The sequence below is a fragment of the Eumetopias jubatus genome, unplaced genomic scaffold, assembly GCF_037043125.1.
Source record: "Eumetopias jubatus isolate StellerSeaLion01/CBP00866 unplaced genomic scaffold, mEumJub1_p1.0 scaffold_1, whole genome shotgun sequence".
Taxonomy (NCBI): domain Eukaryota; kingdom Metazoa; phylum Chordata; class Mammalia; order Carnivora; family Otariidae; genus Eumetopias; species Eumetopias jubatus.
In genome coordinates, this window is record NW_028274807.1 from 54,495,279 (window position 1) to 54,516,305 (window position 21,027).

The following is a 21,027-nucleotide window of genomic DNA, read 5'->3' on the forward strand; positions in this document are numbered from 1 at the left end:
AAAGCAAGCTGGTGGGTTGAGGACATGCAACAGGAATGGGCTCTGGCCAGGAGCAAGTTCTGTTCTAAGCAGCCACAATCAGCGAAGCAGTACTTCCAACCCCAGGAAGCCACCCTAGAAAACTCCCCTTTGCCAACAAAGGCATATTTGCATGGAAGGTATTTCACCCATTAGAGGTCCAATATTAAAGAGATAGTTTGTCTGAATAAGAAAGTAGAAATGGATCCAGATTATCTACAAACCACAACTATGTGTTTGGTTTTCAACTTGTTGAGGAATACGGTGTTCTGCCTTTTGTTCTTTGATGTGGTAGAAGCAAGTGTTCCAGAGCACAAGTCAGGGTCAGCTGCAGGCATTTGGGGAGCAGGAGGTTGGGGAATAAAAATCAGTTTCCCGCATGCTGCTCCAGGAGAAACCAAAACCAAAACCAAAAACCCCACTTCCTCTTTATCTAGCTCCCTTTCTACCTGACTTTGCAGTGAGGAGATGGGAAGTGCCGCTCAGATGAGCCTCATCCCCTAGCCCTTAGGAGCCCTCCGCCACATGGGAGGATGCTTGGTGTTTTGTGGCTGGTACTGTCCTAATTCTTTCTTCCCTGGTTGTGACACTAGAGACTGAGGCTCCTTTTGCTGCTATTTGGTCCATGTTTGAAGCACAGCTTTTCTGAGGGTGTGAAACCTTAGCACAGAGAATGTAATATAAAAAGCACAGGTTCCTATTTTTGATTTCTCTTCATTGTCCTTTCACTTTTCTCTAGCTAATTCCTCTCTCAGCAGTAGGATTGTACCTTGGAAATAGAAAGATATTCTAGCCTCACAGGTTCTGCCCCGCTTCCTCAATGGCATGAAGCATCTTCATCAAGGCTACCATGCTCTGTCCTCACAGAGAGCTAGGTTCTATGCCCCCCACCCCAGGATTTTCCCTGGTGGTGGTTATGGTGTTGAGGATAAGTGTATTTTACTGGATATTTTCTGGACACTCACTGCACATGACTCCACAGAAACTCTTTCTTTGTAAAGGAAGGTATAAATATAAATGCCAACTTGTTTATACATGGAATCATTTAAAATCTGCTAGGGAGATAATGGTCAAAACCTTTTCAAGCTGAATGACTCTGATTGGTTCTTTTGGGGAGGAAGGGGGTTAGGAGATATTGTGCAAGAGGGCAATCTAGATTGTCACAGCTCAGGTTTGAAAAAAGAACACATATAATCAGCCAAGGATAAGTTTGGCCTTGTATGTTTATTCTAGGCCTAAAGGTCTGAGAATGCAGAAAAGACTAAGAAGTTTCCATAAAAGGTTCATTATGTTATCAAAAGATTGACAGCATTCTATTAATTGCAAGGTGCCCCCACACGATTGTTGGGGAGACGTCCTTGTGAACAATGTATTATCACCTAGATATGCTGGTCAGACAATGTGGTATCACCTAGATATGCTGGTCAAAGGGACCAGCAGCGTCACCTGAGAATTCATTTGACTCCTGGGTCCCACTGCAGAGATTCTGATTCAGTAGGTCTGAAATGAAACCTGAGAATTTGCATTTTTGTGTTAGTTTCTGTTCTATACCTAAAGTGTCAGAAACTCTGCCCTAGAGATCAGGTTTCCACGGTCTAATTTTTTTTTTTTTTTTCAAATTCATCTCCCCCTCCCTGTGTCTGCTTTTGCTCTGGTTGATGTGCTCAGCTCTCTCTAGGCTAGTGGTCTTTCATCATATTGGGACCCACTGGTGCATTATCAGTTATAATAAGCACGGCAAATGATTTATTACCAATAGCTATTAAGTACTACAGATAGATGATTACTTTTTAAAAATTCAATATCCTACTTTATAAGAACCCTGCTCATTGTATTTAGATAAGCTTTCCTGAGAGAGAAAGAAAATGTTGGAAGTGAGTTAGCCTGCCGGGAATCATGCATAACACACAGCCTATTTCTTCCATATCACATGATATCTAAATAGGGTTGTGTCATGCACAATGTTTTGATGGACACGAAAGTCAAACTGTAGGCACAAACTAATTGCAGTGCCTTTCAGTTGGTATATCTTTGGCTGATCCTTCCTTTTCCCCAATATTTCTAGGTAGGGGCACAATTGGCATTCTCGGAGGGGCAATTCTTTGTGAAGTAGGATTATCCTGCACCTAGCACTAGTATCTCTGAACTCTGCCCACTAAATGTCAGTGGCTCTCTCCAGTCACTGTGGCAACCGAAATGATCCCACAGATGTTTCTAGATACTCCAGGTATGGCAGTTCTGCCTATAGTTGTTTTAATCCACCCCTCACAGCAATCACCAGAGTAAACTTCCTAAAATGAAAATCTGATCCTTTCACTCTTGGTTACTCAAAATTCTTCAGCGGATCCCCATTAGCTGCAAGACAGAATTCAAGCTGCATTAGTCTCAGACTCAAGGTTCCTGGGGACCTGGCTCTCCCTGCCTCTTAGCATTATTTCTCTGATTTCTTCTACCCCCCCGCTCCAGCATGTTCAAGTGAGTATAGCAATTTCCTTCAATAGCCCAAATCGCCTCCTCCCCCATGTTCCTGTCTTTGGTTTCACAGCCCTAGTTAAGCATATTGTGCATCTAGCTAGGTCTAGGACCGTCAGGGAAGGCTTTCTGTAGGGGTGTGCTTGCTCTGACACTATACTCCAGCAGTGCACTGTAGTTCCTCGCTTAGGTCTCCACTTTTTTAGGACAGTGGAGACACTCTGCATGTATCACATGCATACCTGGTCAGGTTATGGCGGGTGCCATAGAAATGTTGAATGATCTATTTACTGTACACATTTGTCCTAGCCACGATGGTTTCTCCTGATTCTGTGAGAATAGCAAACGATCTAAGAATTCTTGCTTCGTGTCACTTATATAACCTTCCATGAGATTCCAGAGTCCTGGCAGCTCATCAAATCTGTCAGCAGCCACTTAGAATTGTTAGAAATCTCCTGGCTCTGAGGCAGGAACATTTTTTTTTTTTTAATCCTGGGATGCTGGGAGAGCATGTGGCTTGGAGGGAACAGGAGATGCAGGCAAGTGGTTCTGGTACACTAGGGAATGCTCATGTCTCCCCAGAATTCTGGCTATCAGTGCTCTGAGAGTCCACTCTTTTGGACTTAGTATTATGGGTTATATTGTGTCCCCTCCAAAAGAGATGTGCTGAAGTCCTAACCCCAGATCTCTGAATGTGAACTTATTTGGAAATAGAGCCTTTAAGAGGTAATCAAGTTAAAAATGAGATCATTAGGAGGTGTCCAAATCCAATATGACTGATGTCCTTATAAAAAGGGAAATTTAAACAAATACTAACAGAGGAAAGATGGTGTTAAGACATGGAGAGACAATTCCATGTGAAGGCAGAGGACTGAAATGATGCAGCTCTAAATTAAAGAAAACCAAAAGATTGCCAACAAACCACCAGAAGCTAGAAAACGGCAAGGAAGGATTGACCTACAAGATTCAGAGGGAGCATGGCCCAGCCGATACCTTAGTTTCAGTCTTCTAGTCTTCAGTACTGTGAGAGAATCAATTTCTGCTGTTTTAAGCCACCCAGTTTGTGGTCCTGAGTTGTAACAGCTCTAGGAAACTAATACATCTGGGAATGATTAAAGAGTGTGCCAATTGCTCTGCTGCCAAAGACTCTCCCTGTGCCTTATATGCCATACCCAAGCCCTGAAATGGCAACTATGTATGGTCCAAGGCTGAAAAATAGGTGGAAACAATGGCCTTCACACAGCTGATGCAGCTAATGGGGAGAGTTTATGGGCCTCACCTGGGTATGGAAAAGATTGATTCTCTCTGTGACCTGCAGGAGCTCTTCCTCTGCCAGCCTGCACCCGCATTCTGTCTGCTTGTACAAGGACCTCAGTTCCTCCAGCTCGGACTGGAGAAGAGAGTTGTGCCTCTCAGCCATAGGCACCTGCTCCTTCAGCTTACTGCTCAGGTATGTGCTGTCATCTAGCTGCACCCGAAGGGTCCTGCGAGAGAAAACACAGGCCTGGGGCACAGATCACTCTGAGTTCAATGGGATATGCACCTGCATGCATGCTCTGAGCAAAGCTCCACCAATTTAAATTTAAGTATGTTCCTGCTCGCTTGAAGGATTAGATTTGTTGCCCTTACTTTTATTGCTCAACACAATCTGTCTCTTGGTTTGTTTATTCCCTGCCCCCATATTACAATCTGAAATACCTTGACCTGAGTCTGAGGCTGGCCCAGGGATTTGGTTGCCTCTGACACCTGGTGGTTGGCACAGCTAAGCTGGAGTTCCTTCTCACTGAGGTCCCCTTCCACATTCTTCTTCAGCTGTGTCACCTCAATTCTGCTTCTAGTTTCAGAATCCAGACTAGACTGCTGGGAGTCAATAGTACATTGCTGGTTCCTCCTAATTGTAGAATAACATTCAGGGGAAAAAAGTCATGAGCCCAAATTAAGAAAGGTTACCTGCTGTGTACATAATAGTTTAGGAAACAGAAAAAAAAGCAAAAATTCAAGAAAAAGTCTGGGTAATTAACAAAATGAATCTAAGGGGTTTTCATTTTAAAAACATAGAGGGTGGGGCACTTGGGTGGCTCAGTCAGTTAGGTGGCCAACTCTTGAATTCAGCTCAAGTTATGATCTCAGGGCTCTGGGATCAAGCCCTGTGTCCAGCTCTGCACTCAGTGGGGAGTCTGCTTGAGATTCTTTCTCTCCCTCTCCTTATGCCCCTTGCTCCACTTTCAGGCTCACATGTGCTCTCTCTCAAATAAATAAATCCTTAAAAAAATATAGAGGTTGAAGGGTTAGGTTAGTGAAGGTTAATGACATAACAGATTAAGATTCCCAGGACAACTTCCCGCAAGAATCGAGGAAAGTACCAGAATCTTCGTGAGGTTCCAGTGTGGCAGCCTTAGCCTTATCTAAGATGCCCTAGAGGACAGCATAGGGCAGACACCTGGATTTCCTAGAGTGGCTAAGGAAGAAGGAAGGATGCTCTTCCTGATAGCCATAATATTTAAACTACTTTCAATGGTGAAACATGTCTGAACAAGGCAAGAAAGAGCCACCCAGGCTAAAGTCTCAAGGACCAGCAATACTGCTCTAATGGCCTGTAGATGCTTAGCTCTTCTATAATAGCATGGTTATCTTTCTCTAGGAGTTGGAGTACAGTCAATGGTAGGCTGAGAAAACCAACTGCTGTGTAAGGATTGAGTTGCCTCAAATTCCTTCCTAACAACAAAGCCCTATGCTGAAACTATGTTTATAAAGTGACAGAAGCTTAGACAATGGATGTGTGTTCAGAAAAGCAATGAAAAAGTCTGGGGAATTCATGACGATCATTTCCCAGCCTTCTTGCTGTTAGTTTGGGACTCTGTGACTGAATCCTGGCCACTGGATTATGGACAAAAATGTTTCCAGGCCTTGCCCATACAACATTTTCACTTGTATGGTCTAGTACTCCCCTTTTCCTCATCTATGGCAAACTTGGTGGCCACATATGGAAGATTGTGGCATCACAAGATGGAAGGAACCTGGGTTCTTGAATGACTTTGAAGAATAGTGGCTCACTCTCTAGCCACCAGCCTACATTGGACTTGGACATAAAACAAAGACGAACTTTGATAGTTTTGTCACCAAGATTTGGTGTTTGTGAACCAGGACAGGTTAACTGCTATAACAAAAACATGCCCTGTTAAGTTTACCCTATGAAATGGGACTTAGTGCTGTACAGACAAGACAGAGGTGGGAAGAGTCTTCCTATTCTTCATCACAGAGCCCATTATCACAAATAGCAGGAATGTACTCATCTTGGTTCAGAATTGGGTCTGCATTGAAATGTCGTTGAACCTGTGTCCTGAGCTCAGAGGCCAATCAGGAAGGCATATAGCCCACATGGGGTAGGAGTGTGGTTAGAGTTTTCAACTGGATGACGGGGGAGGGGGGGCACTTGTCATGACCACTTTTCTCTCCATTGGTGGAACGAAGTCTCACAAGTAGTTATGGAAATGTATGGAAGAATGTAAAGCCCAGAGTCAGCACCTCTCCTCTGCTAACCCCATGTCCCTGCACCCCACAAGTTGAGGTCAGCCTCTTGTGTCTATTCTTATGTCCTGGGCTTCTGTTCAGCTTCCAGTTCAGAATCCTACAGGGATGCTAGTATATAAAGTTAACAGAGACTGTTATGGCTGAATATGTACCACCCCATTTATATGTTGAAGCCCTAAACCCCAGTACTTCAGAATATAACTATCTTGGAGATATGGCCTCTAAAAGAGGTGATTAAGGTAAAATGAGGCTGTTGGGTGGGGCCTAATTCAATCTGATTTGTGTCCCTATAGAAAGAGAAAATTTGGACACACACAAACACACCAGGGATGCGCACACAAAGAAGAAAGATCATGTGAGGTCACAACAAGAGGATGGCCATCTGTAAGCCAAGGAGAGGCCTCAGGGAAAACCAAACTTGCCAACACCTTGATTTTGGACTTGCAGCTTCCAGAATTGTGAGAAAATAAATTTATGCATTTAAGCCACTCAGTCTGCATTTCATTATGGCAGCCCAAGCAGACTTTGACAGGGACTCACATTCTCAACATCACTAAAAGCTTTAAGACACTTCTTTATTTTACGTTAAGAAAACTTATTTTTGCCACAGCTGACTCTCCTTCTGTAGGAACACTAAAGCATTCCTACTTTGGTGTCAAAATCCTCTGTAGAGAGATACATTCTACTTAAGCAATGTTTCAAACTATTTTTCTACAGTTGTTTATGAATCTTCATGAGAGCTTGCAGACAGTAGAAATTGCTGTGGTTTGAGAGGCTTGGATAGGATACAGGCCTAGAGAATGGCCTCTACACTATCAATACATTTCATGTATAGTTATGTTTTAAAATGAAAACTCCTCCAATTACCTTAAAAAAAAAAATGAAGCGCTCAGAACCAGAACAATAGAGTAAGAAATTCTTCCCCTCACCCCAGAAATGTGGAAAACAATTAGAAACAGGAAACCAAATGCAAAAAAAAAAAATCAGTATAAAAACTTAAGGAGGGAAACCATCAATAAAACAAAAAGGCAACCTACTGATTAGGAAAAGATATTTGCAAGTGATGTATCCAGTAAGTGGTTAAGATCCAAAATATATAAAGAACTTACACAACTCAACGCCAAAAATAATAATAATGATAATAATCTGATTTAAAATGGGCAAAAGACATGGACATTTCTCCAAAGAAAACATATAGATAGCCAACAGACACAAAAACAGATGCTCAACATCACTCATCATCAGAGAAATGCAAAACAAACCCACAATGAAATATTACCTCACACATGTGAAAATGGCTAAACTCAAAAACAAAAATAATAAGGGTTGATAAGGATGTGGAGAAAAAGAACCCTCATGCACTGTTGGTGGGAATGCAAATTTGTGCAGTCACTATGAGAAACAGTATGGACATTCCTCAAAAAAGTCAAAAATAGAATTACCATATGATCCAGTAATTCTACTACTGGATATTTACCCAAAGAAAACAAAAATATTAATTCAAAAAGATATATGTACCACTATGTTTATTGCAGCATTATTTACAATAGCCATGATATGGAAGCAACCCAAGTGTCCATCAATAGATGAATGGATAAAGAAGATGTGGTAGAGACTTCCAGGGGGAGATGGTGGAGTAGGGGGACCCTAAGCAAACCTCATCCCATGGATACAACTAGATAATAACTCATCAGTGTAAATAAACCAGAAAACAAAACACAGACTGGGAGAACTGACTCTCCACAGGTGAAAGTAGAGAAAAGACCACATGGAAGAGAGTAGTAAGGGCATAGACATGATTGGGATCTAAATGGACCCATGGGATTGTCCACAGTAGTGAGGAACATAGAGATGAGGGAAACAGACCCTCACCCCAAGCACCCCAGGCATGAGGAACTTGCATGGGAAAGACAAATCCCCATAACATTTGGCTTTGAAAACCAGAGGGGCCTGGCTTCACAAGTTCTTACAACTGGGCTTAGTACCTAGAACTTTAAAAATCAGTGGGATGGGTTCTGGGAGAGCAGTAGAAAACTGAAGCCCATCCTTAAAGAGACTGCATGACAAACAGCCCCTCAAAGATACAGCATAGAAGCAGCAGTTTGAAAAACACCTGGGCATCCAAATTGGCAAGGAAGAAGTCAAACTTCCACTATTTGCAGATGATATGATACTCTATGTAGAAAACCAAAAGACTCCACCAAAAAATTACTAGAACTACTACATGAATTCATCAAAGTTGCAGGATATAAAATCAATGTGCATAAATCTGTTGCATTTCTATATACCAATAATGAAGCAGCAGAAAACGAAATCAAGGAATCGATCCCATTAGCAACTGCACTCAAAACAATAGGATACCTAGGAATACCTAACTAAAGAGGTAAAAGATCTGTACTTTGAAAACTATAGAACACTTATAAAAGAAATTGAAGAGGACACAAAGAAATGGAAAGGCATTCCATGCTCATGGATTGGAAGAACAAATATTGTTAAAATGTTTATATTACCCCAAACAATCTACACATTTAATTCAATCCCCATCAAAATACCACCAGCATTTTTCACAGAACTAGAACAAATAATTCCAAAATTTGTATGGAACCACAGAAGACCCCAAATAGCCAAAGCAGTTCTGAAAAAGAAAAACAAAATTGGAGGGATCACGATTCCAGATTTCAAGCTCTATTACAAAGCTGTAGTCATCAAGACAGTATGGTACTGGCACAAAAACAGACACATAGATCAGTGGAATAGAATAGAGAACCCAGAAATGGACCCACAACACTATGATCAGTTAATCTTTGACAAAGCAGGAAAGAATATCCACTGAAAAGTTTCTTCAACAAATGGTGTTGGGAAAACTGGACAGCAACATGCAGAAGAATGAAACTGGACCACTTTCTTATAACATACACAAAAATAAATTCAAAATGGGTGAAAGACCTAAGTGTGAGACAGGAAACCATCAAAACCCTAGAGGAGAACACAGGCAGCAACCTCTCTGACATTGTCTCTAGCAACTTCTTACTAGACACATCGCTGGAGGCAAGGGAAACAAAAGCAAACATGAACTACTGGGACTTCATCAAGATAAAACAAGCAAAGGCAACAGTCAACAAAAATTAAAAGGCAGCCTACTGAATGGGAGAAGATATTTGCAAATGACATATCTGCTAAAGGGTTAGTATTCAGAATCTATAAAGAACTTATCAAACTCAACACCCAAAGAACAAATAACCCAGTTCAGAAATGGGCAGAAGACATGAATAGACACTTTTCCAAAGAAGACATCCAGATGGCTAGCAGACATATGAAAAGATGCTCAATGTCACTCATCATCAGGGAAATAAAAATCAAAACAACGAGATACCATCTCACACCTGTCAAATGGCTAAAATAAACAACATAAGAAACAACAGGTGTTGGTGAGGATGCAGAGAAAGGGGAACCCTCTTGTACTGTTGATAGGAATGCAAATTGGAGCAGCCACTCTGGAGAACAGTTTGGAGGTTCCTCAGAAAGTTAAAAATAGAACTCTATGATCCAGCAATTGCACTACTAGGTACTTACTCAAAGGATACAAAAATACAGATTCAAAGGGGTACATGCACCCTGATGTTTATAACAGCATTATCAACAATAGCCAAACTATGGAGAGAGCCCAAATGTCCATCGACTGATGAATGGATAAAGAAGATGTGGTATATATATATATATATATGCAATGGGATATTACTCAGCCATCAGAAAAATGAAATCTTGCCATTTGCAACAATGTGGATGGAGCTAGAGTGTATTATGCTAAGTGAAATAAGTCAGTCAAAGATAAATACCATATGATCTCACTCATATGTGGAATTTAAGAAAGAAAACAGATGAACATATGGGAAGGGGTAAAAAATGAGAGAGGGAAACAAGCTATAAGAGACTCTTAACAATAAAGAACAAACTAAGGGTTGATGAAGGGAGGTGGGTGGGGGAATGGGCTAGATGGGTGATGGGTATTAAAGAGGGCATTTGTTGTGATGAGCACTGTGTGTTGTACATAAGTGATGAATCACTGAATTCTACTCCAGAAGCCAATATTGCACTATATGTTAACTAACTAAAATTTAAATAAAAAAAAAAAGAAAGAAAGAAAATGCCTGGGGTATAAAGGAAGATTTATTTGCTCATCTTCATAAGGCCACTACTTTTAAGAGTAGGACACATAGCTGATTTTCCTAACACACAGGAACAGACACAGAGAGTTAGACAAAATGAGTAGAGGAATATGTCCCAAATGAAAGAACAGGGCAAAATCACAACAAAAGAGCTTAACAAAACCAAGATAAGTAATATGCCTGAAAGAGAATTTAAAGTAATGGTCGTGAAGATACCCACAAGAGAGTGGATAACCTTAGTGAGACCCCCAACAAATAGATAGGAAGCATAAAAAAGAAAGAGATGAAGAACTCAACAACTGAAATTAAAAATACACTAGAGAGAATAAATAGTAGACTAGAGGAAGCAGAAGAACAAATCAGCAACGTGGAGGATAGAATAATGTAAAGGAATCAACCTGAACAGGAGAGAGAAAAAAAAAACCTGAAAATAGACCCAGGGAACTCAGTGACACCATCAAACATAATAACGTTTTCATTATAGGGAGTCCAAAAGGAAAAGAGAGAGAAAAGGGGGCATAAAATCCATCTGAAGAAATAATAGCTGAAAATGTCCTGAATCTTGGGAAAGAAAGAGAAATCCAGATCTAGGAGGCAATGAGAGTCCCCAAGAAAATCAATCCAAGGAGGTCTACATCAAAACACATAGTAACTAAAATGGCAAAAAGTAGTGATAACAAGAGAACTTTAAAAACATAAAGAAAAAAGAAAACAGTTACATACAAGGGAAACCTCATAAGGTTATCAGCTGCTTTTTTAGCAGAAACTTTACAGGCCAAAAAGAGTGGCATGATAGATTCAAAGTGCTGGAAGAAAAAAACCTATAGCCAAGAATACTCAATCCAGCAAGGCTACCATTCAGAATAGAAGGAGGGATAAAGAGTTTTCCAAACAGGGAGTGTCAGCTCATACTCCCTGTTCTTTCTCTCCTCCCAGGGCACCAGACGCATGAGTTATAGGAACTCATGACAATTAAAGCAGCCCTACAAGACATGTCAGAGACTTTTTGAGTGGAAAGACTATAAGGAGGAATGAGAAAAGTAGGAAGCACAAAAGCAGTAAAATTAAGTATATCTATAAAAATCAGTTAAGGGACTCACAATATAAAAGGATGTAAAGCACTACACTATATACCTAAAATATGGAGGGGAGAGGAGTAAAGAATGGGTTCAAACTTAAGGGGCCATGAACTAATTTGGATTGCTATATGCATGTTATATATAAATCTGATGGTAACCACAAATCAAAAACCAGTAATAGATATGCAAAAAATAAAGAAAAAGGAATCCATGTATATCACTAAAAAGGCCAAAAAACCATGAGAGGAAAGAGCAAGAGAAGAAAGGAACAGAACTACAAAAACACCATAAAACAAGTAACAAAATGGTGATCAGTACATACCTATCAGTAATTACTCTGAATGTAAATGGACTAAACGCTCCAATCAAAAGACATAAGGTGACAGAATGGATAAAAAAGTGAGACCCATCTATATGCTGCCTACAAGAAACTCATTTCTGACCTAAAGGCACAGATTGAAAGTGAAGGGATAGATGTGGCCATGTGGCTCATCTTCTCTGTCATCTCCTTCCCACCACTCCTGTGGCTCTACTGCCAGCCTGACAGTGCCACCTACCCATAATGCAGCCTCAGCAAGGAGAAGGGTACATCCAGCCCTGCTGCAACAGCTCCTTCTTCCACCCTGGCTTACTGTGGGACTGGTCTAGGACCAAACTGCACATGCATATGCTCAGCAAGAAGCGGTACCCTAGGGCCACAAAGGAGTCTGCAGACTACAGAAAGAGGGCTGGGTGCAGCAGCAGGGGCTATGCAAATGCAGGAAGAGCCAGAGGACAGCAGCCCGATGTGGGCAGGGATGGCAGCCACTCATACACCACGCCAGGGTCTAGCCAGGGTCAACTTGGGAGCACTGGCTGCTGGAGGTCCACGCCCCAGTAGGGGCCTGTCAGGTGCCAGGTCACACTCCCTGTTCTCTCTGTCCTGTCGGGGTGCCAGGCACACAGCAGAGCGTGCCGAGGCAAGGTGGCCTAGGTGCGCAAGAGCGTTTCACCTTCATGTCGGCAGTGATGGATGTGTTGCTGCTCTGCTGGTTCCCCTTCTTCTTCAGCTACAGCCTGCAGGGCATCTGCTCCAAGGCATGCCAGGTGAGGACCTGCTCTTCAAGTTCCTTTTCTGGATTGGCTACTGCAACAGCTCGTTCAACCTGGTCATCATCATCATCTTTAACCAGGACTCCAGTGTGCCTTCAAGCACATCCTCTTCTGTTGGTGGAGAAGGGGCTTCAGGCAATGAGCTACCTGCAGAGAAGTGGGAAGGCTGACCCCCAGGAGAAAGCGGGTGCAGCTTCCCCAGAGACCCACGGATGGGTTGGCCTCTAGGCCACAGTGTATGGTAGGGCAGGGCAGGAGGTGGTCTGAGAGACTGCAGGGTACCTGCAGAGGGGATACAAGAGAGGGGCAATCCCTCTGCCTTCCCATCTCAACAGAGGGCTACTTCTGGGACTCTGGGCCTGGATCCGGCTTTGGGAGCCATGAGGCAGTGTAGCTGTGAAGTCAGGGTCTTAGAGAGCAGAGGCAAATGCAGCCTCCCACACAGGTGAGAAAGGAGCCCCCATCAACACACACCACTACCCCGATCCACCTCTGAGCAAGAGCTGACTTCCTCAAGACCTAGTATGGGCAGCTGTCTTGGGGGAGGAAAGAGGGCACTGACAATCTTTGGTTACTGAAATTATTTAAATGTTTGCCAAAATTGATAGCCAAAACAGCCAAACTGTTTTCTAAATAAACCTTTGTAATACCAAAAAAAAAAAAAAAAAAAAAAAAGTGAAGGGATGGAATAGCATTTACCATGCAAATGGAAGTCAGGGTAGCAATACTTATATTGGACAAAATAAACTTTAAAGCAAAGACTGTAACATGAGACAAAGTAGGACACTGTATAATCATAATGGGAACAGTCCAACAAGAAGATATAACAGTTGTAAATATTTAGGTGTCCAAAAAGGGAGTCCCCAAATACCTAAAGAAGCTAATAACAAACATGAAGGAAGTAATTGATAATAATACAGTAATAGTAGGGAACTTTAACACCCCACTTACATCAATGGATATATCATCCAAACAGAAAATCAACAAGGAAACAGTAGCTTTGAATGATATACTGGACCAGAGGGATTTAACAGATAATCAGAATATTCCATCCTCAAACAGCAGAATACCCATTCTTTTCAAGTATACATGGAATAGTCTCCAGAACAGATCACATATTAGGCCACAAAACAAATCTCAATGAATTCAAAAGATGGAAGTCCTATCATGCATCTTGTCTGACCACAAAACTAGAAAACAATCAGAAGAAAAATTCTGGAGAGAAAACAAATGCATGGAGGTTAAATAACATACTACTAAATAATGAATGAGTCAACCAAGAAATCAAAGAAGAAATTTAAAAAATACACGGAGACAAATGAAAATGAAAACACAAACATCCCAAAATCTTTGGGATACAGCAAAAGCTGTTCTGAGAAGGAAGTTTATAGCAATACAGGACTACCTCACAAAGCAAGAAAAATCTCAAACAACCTACGCCTACACCTAAAGGATCTAGAAAAAGAAGAACAAACAAAACCTCAAACCAGTAGAAGGAAGGAAATAATAAAGATTAGAGCAGAAATAAAACAGAAATTAAAATAGATCAATGAAACCAGGAGCTAGTTCCTTGAAAAGAGCAACAAAATTGATAAACCTTTAGCCAGACTCATCAAAAAGAATAAGAGAGAGGACTCAAATAAACAAAATCAGAAATGAAAGAGAAATAACAACTGACACCACAGAAATACCAAGGATTGTAAGAGAATATTATGAAAAATTATATGCCAACAAACTAGACAATCTAGAAGAAATGGATAAATTCCTAGAAACATATAACCTCCCAAAACCGAATCAAGAAGAAACAGATTTTTTTTTTTAGAAATAGAAAATTTGAACAGACCAATTATCAGCAATGAAATTGAATCAGTAATCAAAAAACTCTCAACAAACAAAAGTCCAAGACCAGATGGCTTCACAGGTGAATTCCACCAAAAATTTAAAGAAGAGTTAGTATCTAATCTTCTCAAACTATTCCAAAAAAATAGAAGAGGCAGGAAAACTTCCAAATTCACTCTATGAGGCCAGCAGTACCTTGACATCAAAACCAGATAAAGACATTACAAAAACAGAGAACTATAGGCCAGTGTTTCTGATGAACATAAATGCAAATATCCTCAACAAAATATTAGCAAACTGAATCCAACTATACTATATATTGAAAAAAATCATTCATCATGAACAAGTGGGATTTTTTCCTGGGATGCAGGGGTGGTTCAATATTTGCAAATCAATCAGTGTGATATAGCACATCAACATCAAAAGAAAGGATAAAAACCATAGATCTTTTCAACTGATGGAGAAAAAACATTTGACCAAGTACAACATCCATTCATGAAAAAAACTCTCAACAAAATAGGTTTACTGGGAACACACCTGAGCATAAAAAAGACCACATATGAAAAACCCACAACTAACATTATACTCAATGGTGAAAACCTGAGAACTTTTCCCCTAAGATCAGGAAAAAGACAAAGAAGTCCACTCTCATCACTTTTATTCAACACAGTACTGGAGGAGGGAGTCCTAACCGCAGCAATCAGACAACAAAAAGAAATAAAAGGCATCCATATTGGTAAGGAAGAAGTAAAACTCACTATCTGCAGATAATACTACATATAGAAAACCCTAAAGACTCCACCAAAAAACTACTACAACTGATAAATTAATTAAGTCATAGGATACAAAATCAATATACAGAAATCCATTACATTTCCATACACTAATAATGAATAGAAAGAGTAATTTTGAAAATCCCATTTACGATTACACCAAAATAATAAAATACCTAGGAATAAACTTATCCAAGGAGGTGAAACGTCTGTACTCTGAAAACTATAAAACATTGATGAAATAAACCGAAGATGACACAAACAAATAGAAAGATATTCCACACTCGTGGATCAGAAGAATAAATGTTGTTAAAATGTCCATACTAGCCAAAGTAATCTACAGATGTAATGCAATCCCTATCAAAGTACCAGCAGCATTTTTCACAGAACTAGAGTAATCCTAAAATTTATATGAAACCACAAAAGAGCCTGAATAGCCAAAGCAATCTTGAAAAGGAACAAAACTGGACATATCACAATTCCAGATTTCAAGATCTACTACAAAGCTGTAGTAATCAAAACACTATGATAATGGGGCACAAAAACCAACAAATAGAGAGCCCAGAAATAAACCCATGATTATACGGTCAGTTGATCTGTGACAAGAAGGCAAGAATACACAATGGGAGAAAGACCATTTCTTCAACCAATGGTGTTGGGAAAACTGGATGGCAACACGCAAAACGATGAAACTGGCCCACTTTCTTACATCATTTACAAAAATAAACTCCAAATGGATTAAAGCCCTAAATGTGAGACCTGAAACCATAAAATTCCTAGAAAAGGGCACAGTAGTCATTTCTCTTACATTGGCTTTAGCAACATTTTTCTACAGATGTCTCTTTAGTTAAGGGAAACAAAAGCAAAAATCAACTATTGGGACTACCTGAAAATAAAAAGCTTTTACACAGCAAAGGAAACCATCAACAAAACTAAATGACCACCTACTGAAGGGACATTTGTGAATGACATACCAATAAAGGGTTAGTATCCAAAATATCTAAAGAACTTACACAACTCAACACCAAAAAACCCCAAATAATCCAGTTAAATAATGGGCAGAAGACATGAACAGACATTTTTCCAAAGAAGACATACAGATGGCCAATAGACACATAAACAGATGTTCAACATCACTCATCATCAGGGAAATGCAGATAAAAACCACAATGAGATATCACCTCACACCTGTCAGAATGTCTAAAATCAAAAACACAAGAAATAATAAATGTTGGTGAGAATGTGGAGAAAAAGGAACCCTTGTACACTGTTGGTGGGAATGCAAACTGGTACAGCCACTGTGGATAAGAGTATGGAGTTTCCTCAAAAAATTAAAAATACAATTACCCTATGATCCAGTAATTCCACTACTGATTATATACCCAAAGAAAACAAAACCGCTAATTTGAAAAGATGTATGCACGCCTATGTTTACTGAAGCATTATTTACAATAGCCAAATTATGGAAGCAGCCCAAGTGTCCATCAATAGATAAATGGATAAAGAAAATGTGGTGTGTGTGTGTGTGTGTGTGTGTGTGTACTATTACTCAACCATAAAAAAGAAGGGACCCTTGTATCAATCTAGAGGGTATAACGGATGGATCCAGATGGTATAATGCCAAGTGAACTAAGTCAGTCAGAGAAAGACAAATACCATATGATTTCACTTTATGTGGAATTTAAGAAACAAAACAAATGAACAAAGAAAAAAAGAGACGAACCAAAAAACAGACTCATAACTAGAGAGAACAAACTGATGGTTACCAGACAGGAGGTGGGTGGGGGATGGGTGAAATAGGTGATGAGATTAAGGAGGGCACTTATCAAGATGAACACTGAGTAATGTACAGAATTGTTGAATCGCTATATTGTACACCTGAAACTAAGACAACACTGTATGTTACATTTTTTTAAATTTAGAATTTAAAAAAACCTCAGAGCTTGAAAAAAAACCTTAGAATTAAAGAAAAAAAAAAACTTTAAAACCTTAATGGTTTTAAATGGACAATCAATTCAATAGGTCAATTTTTTTCTCTTGCAATATTGTTTATCTATATCAGAGAAATTGAAGATTTTCCTTAATTCTAATAAATAGGACTTAGCTTTAAAATGATTAACAAAGAATCTTCCTAACTAAATACCATGTCTGTGTTTGAGATCCTATTTCTTAAAGACATGCTAAAATATTTTACTTAGAAATGAGAAAAGACCCAAACATATTCTTCTGGCAGAAACTCAGACAGTAAATGAAATTAAGTTTGATGGTGCTTATAAATTAAGACTATGTGTGAAGTTTGATATCACTGACTTCTGAGGAACAGACCAAAGGGAAGGAAAACATGATGGAACATTACCAGACCCCCCCAAGGCTAGAGGCCAGGGGTGGGCAAACTAGGAGCTATGGGCCAAATCCAGCCATTCCCATTTGATTTCCTATTGTCTATGGCTGCTTTCAAGCTATAGTGGCAAAGCTGAGTAGAGATAGAGAACCTATGGCCTGAGAAGCCAAAAATATTTACTATTGATGCTGCTTGGGGTTTGCTAGCCCAAACTACGGCACCTTGGCATATTAGATTTCTTAAGCTCAAGGAGTCTGAGAAAACAACAAAGGCAGGAAGATCACTCTAAACCCCTCTGGCCTTCTACCCTGAATGCAGGAGATAAATCTCGCACATGAAAGATACCCTCCTCCTGTACAGAAGGAAGGGACCCGTCCTTACCACCGAAGAGGGAATTCGGGGCCAAGAAGTCTATATAAACAAACCTTGCTAATTCTTCAGCATTTACTACCCCTAGCCCAAATCCCCGAGCCTTGTCAATTCTTCACAAGTTCATTGTTTCTTTGTCTAAAAGCTGTAAAAGCTTCCTGCTCTGGTCGTGTCTCTGGGTCTTCATCCTCTTGTCAAGGCCCCCATGTGCATGTAAAAATTTGATAACGTGTATACTATTCTCCTGCTACTCTGTCGTAAGTCAGTTTAATTTCTTAGGAGCCAAGCAAGCTAATGCATTTTGACAGACTAAGGAATTTCAGTGTCTTATTCCCAAAAGCTTCCCCAGCACCTCTCTGGGTGTGTCTGGGGAGAGCTGAATACAGGGCAGGTGCACCCTGACTGGGGGCCAGTGAGAAGACACATGTTTCAGCATTTCCCTGATGATCCTGAGCTAGAGGAGGGATCCAGTCAGTGGTGTCTGAAAATTCAAGACACACCTGTCACTTGTTTTCAACCCAGTTCTGAGTCTTCCGTTGGAACTTGACTTAGGCGACAGTTACGGCCACTAGCTGGTCTTCCTGCTAGCTGCCATTGTTCCTGTAACTAGGACGGAGAGGACCAAAGCCACCCACCAAAACTCCTCTCCTCCTATCGGTGACTGCATCATCACCTCCCTACCTCCAGCTATGTTAATTAGAACCCTTGTAGAAGTTTTTTGTTTGTGTGTGTGTGTGTGTGTGTGTGTGTGTGTGTGTGTGTGTGTGTGTGTTTAAAGAAAGCCCTATCAAATCCATAAAATTTAAGGAAGTCCCGACAAGAATAGCAGGCACAGTGTCTGGCCAACTTGAAGTGCTCAAATATGTGTTTAACAAGTGAAACATAGGACACACACCAGCTGCTCAGACTTTTCACCACCAACAGGCCTCCAGCTCACTGAAGATTCATCCTCACCGAAAGGCAGCGCAAGCTCGGCAGCAGAAGAGTTGAATGAATCACGCAGCTTGCAGCACTGTTGGGGGCCCTGTCCTTGCCTCGGGAGTCTCTGCTGCTTTCTCTGGTGCCTTCGATTTCCTGGGTCCTGCCTCCCGGGCCTCCTTCAGTTTCTGCGGCCTTTCCCAAGGTTGATCTGGACAGAGGACGTAGAGCCTCATCTGGCCTTCAGGCAATATTCTCCTCGAGTTCTAGAACGTTACCTGGCTTATGCTTGATTGTTCAAAAGGCTCTGCTTTGCTAGGACTTCCCCCTGCCATTCTGTTCAGTTTCCTTGGGACCCCTTCATCTCCCAGCCCTGAAGTCTGATGAAAGCATCGGATTAAAACCAAGGCATCCTGATACAACCCGTACTTGCACGGAGCCCTTACACAGGAACGTCTGCAAGGACATTTGTGATATTTTGTAAGATAGGCTCGTCTCTCCTTTCCAGATGTACCTATTATAGTTATTATGAATCATTAACTAAAACTCCTGACGAGCTTGCCCCACCCTCCAGCCCGCCCCTTCCTTTTTTCAGGCCCTTCACAGCTCCAGGCTAGTGTTCAGTTCTTCTTCTTCCAGCCGTGGCTGTTTGCATCTCCGGCTTCCTTTGCACTAAGATTATTATAATTGGTGAACGGCTCTAAGACATTCAGATGTACCTGATGAGACGCAGACTCTCTGAGGATTCGTTTTTCCTCAGCTAGGTTTATTAATAGGGGCAGGCTTGACGTTACCTGAAATGAGTTTTTTTAACTGCACAAAGAAAGGTTCGTTTTTTTCCCTCATGGAAGTAAGTAGGGCAAATATCAAGGCCTGATATTTTGCCCTTCATCAAAAAAAATTCTTTTGGATACTGACTCAGAGCCTCTTAAGTTGACCAGAATTCATCCCCACAGTCAGTCCTTGAGAGGAAAAGTGCTAGTGAGTGAGAGCAAGACTAACTCAAAGCACACAGAGGGCCAAATGTGGTTTGATGTCCTCATTAAAAAAAATGACCCCCATGGGAGTTTTGCCTGAATTTAGGCTATAGGAAAGAAGCCAGTTCTGGTGAATATATTAACTTTTTTTTTTTAAATTGTTTAGCAAACATGTTGAAAGCAGCTTGCCAGTCAAAACTCCGACTCAAATGATTTTCCTCGCTGACATATGGCATAGACTTAATGGAACAGATCAGATAAATAATATAATCATGGTGAATTCCATGTGTTTATAATTGTGCCTTTGATCTATACAGTGTGAAGGGATTTGCCAACATCAGCTCACTGATCTTCCTCACCACCTTCTGTGACATGTATGGAGCTGCTTTTATCCCCTCACTTCCCTGAGACGCTAAGAAGTAGAATGTCTAAAGTCATCAGCTTGTTATGATGAAGCTAAGAAAAGCTCCTGCCACCCGTTGAGTCCTGTCTAATTCAGTTTCCTGACTATTAAGACTCAGCCTCTTCACCAGGGATTCAATAAGCGGCTTAGCTCCTGGCTTCTGCCCCTCTCCAAACAAATGGCTATACTTACACATAGGGGGTATGTGAAAACTTCACTCTGATATGACCTTAATTTTAATGCACCACATCACATTTTTTGGTTCCTTTCCTCCACCCTTCAGCATTATCAGTCAGCTTCTCGAATGCCCAAGCAAGAGACTGGGCAATGCCCCCAGTCCTTGTGCATATAATTATGCTTCTTTGGTGTGTTATCTGGATTCTCTATGAGGATAGAAGCTGCTCAACTATAAGAAAATCATAAAAACAGACAGTAATTGCATAGAGGTGTGCCTTTATATTAATAGTGGTGCACTCACTAGAAAGATGCTGGCGTAGGGTTAGACTGGCTGAGTTTCTTTGGTAACGTTCCAACAGAGGCCATAAAGACAGCCAAACACAGCATGTTCTGTTCAGTCAAGGATTCTGGAATATGCAAATGTTGCTCATCAGAATAATCTCAGATACCTAAAATTTTCTATTTCTTCATCTTTCTCTGAGAGCTTTCTTTCAGGTTCTGCTTTAGCTTGCAAGAGTTCAAGCTGGAAGTGAAGAAGCTTGCTTTCATTACGTTCCAGAGCTCCCTGAAATATATAAATTAAAAGTACTAAGTTAAGTCTACTTTTTGGACACACAATTTTTTTTCCCTCAAAATGTATGTCACTATCATAGCTCTCTTTGGCGTTGCTGGGAGAACTCTTAAGTTCAAATCAGTTCCCCTGAAGATCGGAACAGGATGAGAGACAAGTGACTGCTTTTGTTTGTCATGTCACTTACAGCTTTGACATTCCCGGGGCTCTCTGCTGTAGTTCAGGAACTAGAATTCTAAAGCATTTTTTAAAATAGAAAATTTCAAGCTTGTCTGTGACTATATTTAAACTTTTTAATTTA

At 40.7% G+C, this 21,027-nt stretch overlaps 1 protein-coding gene across 1 annotated transcript in view; it reads right to left on the bottom strand.

Annotated features, from left to right (window-relative positions):
• MYH15 (myosin heavy chain 15) overlaps positions 1-21,027 on the bottom strand; it is a 148,120-nt gene that overhangs the window by 24,077 nt on the left and 103,016 nt on the right. The window contains 3 exon segments of the mRNA XM_028110549.2: positions 3,770-3,971; positions 4,187-4,381; positions 20,605-20,720. Coding sequence (XP_027966350.2) covers positions 3,770-3,971; positions 4,187-4,381; positions 20,605-20,720 — 513 coding nt within the window.